This window comes from Sander vitreus, chromosome 16 (assembly GCF_031162955.1).
Source record: "Sander vitreus isolate 19-12246 chromosome 16, sanVit1, whole genome shotgun sequence".
Taxonomy (NCBI): Eukaryota; Metazoa; Chordata; class Actinopteri; order Perciformes; family Percidae; genus Sander; species Sander vitreus.
Window position 1 is genome coordinate 24,113,671 of NC_135870.1, and position 6,000 is coordinate 24,119,670.

At 40.7% G+C, this 6,000-nt stretch overlaps 1 protein-coding gene across 1 annotated transcript in view; it reads left to right on the plus strand.

The window, feature by feature from the left end:
- npr2 (natriuretic peptide receptor 2) overlaps window positions 1-3,773 on the plus strand; it is a 77,732-nt gene extending 73,959 nt beyond the window's left edge. The window contains exons 21-22 of the mRNA XM_078271248.1: window positions 610-701; window positions 3,198-3,773. Coding sequence (XP_078127374.1) covers window positions 610-701; window positions 3,198-3,260 — 155 coding nt within the window. The 3' untranslated portion in view covers window positions 3,261-3,773. The remainder of the gene's footprint in view (window positions 1-609; window positions 702-3,197) is intronic.
- The last annotated feature ends 2,227 nt before the right edge of the window (window positions 3,774-6,000 follow it).

Sequence of the window (6,000 nt, forward strand, 5' to 3'; positions counted from 1 at the left end):
TGCCCAGTTTATTCAATCTTGTACTCGGAACGTACTCTGTGATTGAATCTCTATCTTTATTGAACTTTTAAAGTGTTATTTCATTCCTGCCTTTCTATCTGCTATGTGGCCGGATGGAAACATTCTTCAGTGAAAATATGATTTCAAAGCTGAATACAAGACGTATTGACCTGCTGACTCTAATACTTTCTACACTGACATTTCTGTTCTGAACCGGCAGTGACAGGAACTCGTGTTATGAACCTGTGGTTGGGTAGTCATCAGATGTATTGATTAAATACTGAGTCACTTCCTGTATTCTGCCTCCACTGGTAAATAATTCATAGCACTTACAGCTAAGGGCCCTTAGCCAGCGCTAAACGGTGGAGCCTGAAGCTTCACAGGCAAGATTCTCGTCTCACATCTCTGCACTGTATGCATTTATTGGACAAAACAATACTGATTTTCATCACCGTTAGCATTTCAGCCGCTGACGTCTGAGGGGACTGAACACAGCGCTCCTCAGTTTCCTCATCTGCTGTGTGAGAATAAAGCAGTGTGTTGCTGATGCAAATATTGTCCGAGTTGTCCTTTGTCATTCATTTGTTGTGCTTTTGATGTGTTTTGCAGCCTTAAAGATCCACGTGTCCTCGGCCACCAAAGAAGTGCTGGATGAGTTTGGCTACTTTGATCTCCAGTTACGAGGAGATATAGAAATGAAGGTAAGAAGCCCTCCTTTGATTTTTAAAAATGGGCCAAGTTGAAGCACCAGTGAAAGAGCATTGCACTAAGAGAGGCTGTCCCCCTTGTGCTTGTGGCCGCTGAATAAAGCGTGCTTTAATGACTTGCTGTTGCCGGTGCAATTTGCCTTGTTTCAGAAATGTTCTAGAAATGAGTGTTAAACAAGATGGAATAAGGCAGATCACTTGCAACACGTTTATCTCTATTGGAAATAGATCACATACATCTAGTTTAAGACTTTATACTAGACACAATAACTTGTAGAAAAGAAGATTTTCTATAGTATGATATTTCTAAATCTTTCCAGGAAAGACAAATGAGCATCCTACAATCCTAAAATGTTACACCTTTTAATGTTCAAATAATTGAAGGATCCTATGCTGTTTCATGGATTGGGCTGCGACTACAGGTTATATTCAGTATTGTGGTATTATTATACAGCCACAGCCGGCAGAGGCTTTATGTTTTTCTCATGAATGCTAGTCTCACATTGCCAGACCTTCCTCCACAGTGCTGCGAAGAAGGTCTATTTAGTCCACACAGCATTCTGGGATGGGAGAAAGCTGGAGAATTTCTTTAAACCAATCACAATCGTCGGAGCCCCGGTGCCTCTGCAAAATAGCCTCTGGAAGGAACTTGTTTTGGTGTAACGTATACGTTCAAAAGTTGTTTTAGTCGTGCAACAGAAAACTCAGATTGGACAGATAGTCTAGCTAGCTGTCTGGATTTACCCTGCAGAGATCTGAGGAGCAGTTAACCATAGTCCTCAGAAATCCACCGGAGTTTAGAATTACAACACAAAGGAAGAGGAAGGTGACGGACATCCAAAAAGAGTGACATCCGGTGGAATTTCCGGTGCCGCCTGAACAATCCCGGAAGTGGAACGCCGTGGATATAGACTACATGAATGCAATATCTAAGGAACGCCTTGAGGGGATTTCTTCAAATTTGGCTCAGTTGTCCACTTGGACTCGATGAGGATTATAATTTGGTGGTCAAAGGTCAATCTGATCTCACATAACACGTGTTGTGGCCCTAACTCAAAAATGTATACGCTAATTATGACAACATATCACACAAATGTCTAAAAGGATCGAATGATGAAGTGAAGACATTTTATATAACAAAGGTCGACTCCCCAACCCTCAGCACCAAGAATTCTTTAAAACAGCATTTAGATCATCATGTAAGGAGATTAAGTTTACACAAAATATATCTGAACAGTTAAATGAATAAATACATGAATGTTGCTTAATAGTTGTCGATTCACTTTCTGATAATCAACTAGAGTCCTCCCTTTTGCTGTGATTCCTCTGTATGGAGTGGCTCTGCTGGTCTTTTGGTTTTCCACTGCAGATAGTACCCCCTCAGTAGGAAGGATTATCTATCATCTTATCGCCATAGTGACGCCCTGTGAAACAGCTGTGACATTATCTTCAACGTGACACTCACTGAATCGTTTCCTCGGCAACCAAACATCTGCAACATCTTCTTCTATTATACGGCATAGTGTACAGTGTCATTTTGTGGGCTGCCGTTTTTAAAGATCTGGATCGAGTGAATGAAACTATTGTGGGTACTACTGACAGTAGCTTGGCTTTTTAAAAATGGCGGGTGTGTGCAGCATGTCCCATGTCCCCTCTGACCAATTTTCCATTGGCAACTTTTGCCAATGGAAAACCTAAAAAGAGAAGAGTGGAGCCATACCATGCAATGGAAAAACTGCATTAGAGGAGTAATGGTTTGGGTTTAGATTGACACAAATGTTGATCTTTTGAAGAAACAAGTTTTCACCTGACATCAGAGTGCTTTTAGCATTTTGAAATAACAAGTGTGAATCTTCACTGGTCTCACGATTCAATTTGATTACGATGATCCTGTCAACCATTCGGATCGATTCGATATCACGATGCGTCACCTCCGCATATATATATAATATTCTATTCTATTGCTGACATCTGGGAACAACTGACCAAGTCAGTTGATGGTTCTCATAACATCTTGCCAAAGGACTACAGTTGAAAATTAGCCGGCTGGCTAACACTGGCACATTTACAGAAATGTTAATGAATGTGCGCTGTCCCTGAAATATGAAATCCCCTTTTTATTGTATCTGCTCTTAAAAAAGACACTTCCTGAATGTGGCGGAGTCTGAACACAGCAGACAACAGTCGAAAACTAAAACAGCAACAAGCCAAAAATCAACAAGTAACAGTTCTTCAGTTATCAGTAGGCAATAATCGATGACGCCCTGTCACTGCAACGATTCATATCAACCCCCCTATTGACGATGTGCTTCATTTCCCTTTGATTATGCATAAATGCTTGATTTGTGGGGAAAGGTGGAGGTGTAAGCTGAGCTGCAGTAACCATCCAGGTCACCGTTAAACAAAGGGCGGCCCAATAGAGGATATCACCCCTCCCACCCCCACATTTCTTCTCTGTTGATTAACCTATTGATTCCTGTGTTGTTCCAGGGAAAAGGCAAAATGAGAACGTATTGGCTTCTTGGGGAGAAGACTGATGTGTATGTTATCTGAGAGGCCTGCTGATAATGTGGCAGCAGCGGTGGAGACGACAGCAGAAGCTCCGGTGGCCGAGCCACTACTTTATTTGTTCTAGAATAAGTCCTTATTGGTGATTTCCATGCAGAGGAAAAGAGAACGACACCATATGACAAAAACCAAGGGAATTCCAGGTATATTTATTACCTGCATACTATAGCTGCAAAAAAGAAAAGAAAAGACAAAAAATATATTGTAAAAGTAGTTTTTTTGTATGAAAATTCTGTCCTGAGTGAGTACTTTTCACTGATAAATTCTTATTTTTTGTGCTTTCTATATTAAGATTTGTATAATGTGTTTGGAAGTCAATGATGTGTTAATATATCTTTGAAACATCCATTGAAGTTTGGAGGCACAGCTTTACAATTGATGTCACTGCAGGGGTTCATAAACCGTGTTACACAGTACAAGATAATATGTATATATGTATATCCAAGATACTGTAAGATATTTTGTTCAATAAACTGAGTACAACACTCTTTTTCCATTTATGGACCAGGGAGTATATTTATGATTTTGCTATTCGGAGTGTGGTTAGTTATTGATATTTGCTTTCACAAAGGGTGTAGTCTCACATAGCCAGACCTATCTCCACAGCTCTGTGGAGATAGCTCTGGCTATGTGATCTAAATTTTCTTCATAGCTTGCCATTTTCAGCGTGTAGCGTGCTAGCTGGAAGTCTGTTGTTGTTTCCCCGAAGTGAAACAGAGTTTGAGAACGGCAACACACAGAGAACGGAAGGTGAGGAGCAAAGCCTGTGAAATCCAGTCTACAAAGGGTGTAACATGAGAAAGGGAGACCAGAGCCCTAAAGACTTCTTTTTATGCATTAATGTTAAAATGTGAGCTCTCTGAATGTATCTGGGCCATATCCTCCTGACGATACTCACCCAAATGTTTCCATGCGAGTTTAACCCAGAAAGAATTTAGAAATGACCTTGTCCTGTCCTGCTAGAATTGCACATTTACAGTAAAAGGCAGGAGCTGATCTACAAAGCCAAAAGCCAGAAGCCAGTTCAGCAGAGGGGCAGTCTACTCGCTGTAACCTTTTGGAAATGTCTTTAGAAATGAAGCTGCACCTTGGAGATTTTATTTTCTATTTTTATCTATTATTAAACATCAGCTCTGCACTTTTCCCCCTCACCAGTCCTGACAGTTAGTTCAGCTTTATCTGATGTATAATTAGCCTTGTCATTTTACATTTTACAAAACTGCCAGGGTTATTACAATATTTAAAATATAACAAGTGTGCTGTTAGAAAAAAGCATTAAGCATGTGCAGCCTTATTAACTGTTGTGGACAGATAAGGGAAGAAGTGGAGTTAGCTGGTAGCAGGCAGCTGTGTGTTTGTTGTAATGACATCACCGCTCACTAGATGCTCATTATCAGTTGTGGAACGGGGGCATGGGCACTGTGTGTGTGTTGGTGTGTGTTGGTGTGTGTGCGTTTTCATCTCTGCAGGAGAACATCTTCTCCTCCTGCACGGCTGTGATTACCGCCCACTTCCTCACAGTGACACACACACTCACACACACACACACACACACACACCGCCTGTTAGCGCCACAGCGAGCAGAGTGAACGTCTCTGCTGAACCCTGCGCTGAGCTGCTAACTCCTCACCACTGACCAGGCTGTCTGTCATCCTGCCATGTGTTGTTTTCTGCCTTCATGTATAAAGGCTCCATGCAAATAAAAGTGTGCAAAAGCCAAATACTTTTTCAAAATCGTTTTAAAGCTTAAAACTAATACATCCTGGGTGCTTGGGTAGCTCACCTGGTAGAGCACGCACCCATATAAAGAGGCTTAGTCCTTGATGCAGCAGCCGCAGGTTCAACTCCGACCTGTGGCTCTTTGCGTTCCCGCTCTCTCTCCCCTTTAAGCTGTCCTGTTGGAAATAAATGCCCAAAAAAAAATAATCTTAATTTTTATTTTTTAAACTAGTACATCCTATTAAATTGTGGTGATTTAATGAGGAAAGAGTCTCAACTGTGAAAGAGGTTTTATCGTGCAGCATCATTTCTTTTTAAATCTGGATGGCTAGAAAGGTTTTAAGGATTGTGGAAATACCTTCAGAACAGTGTTGTTAAGCCTTCTGGATTTTTCAAAGATCACTGGGTATGTATATATGTTTCATTTTTTCTCTGTAACTGGAATGTTAAGATAATACATGAGAGGTACAAACTTAGACTAGTTAGTTACTAAAATGCTGTTGAAACAAAGGTTATCTGAAACAAAGATTTCTAAAAAAAATAACAGTGCTTACTGGGTCACCTGCATTTAGATCAGGGGTTACACAGTATGATATAGCTTGTTTTAGGGCTGCATTTTTCCCAAGAAGACCAAAATGATATACAAAGAGACACTAAAAAAAACTTAAATGCAGGAGGGGAAACAAAAATGAAAATTGCTGTATCACATTTCATTTGAAATGTTAAGTAATATGCTCCAAGGCATTGTGCTTCAGAAGCAAATTGGTTTTCCTGTATCATCCAATGATATAATGAAATGTTTGGAGAGAAAAGCTGCATACATATAAGCTAAAATTACTTGTCGCCATAGCTACCGCCTACTAATCCCTCCTGAAGGCTCACAAAGGATCAGCAGTGCCTGGAATTGTCCTCTGACTGACAGAACACATGTGTGAATCTGTAGCACACACTGTGACGATTCCCAACAATGCACTGTTTCACATCGCATGCATGCTGTAGGCCTGAG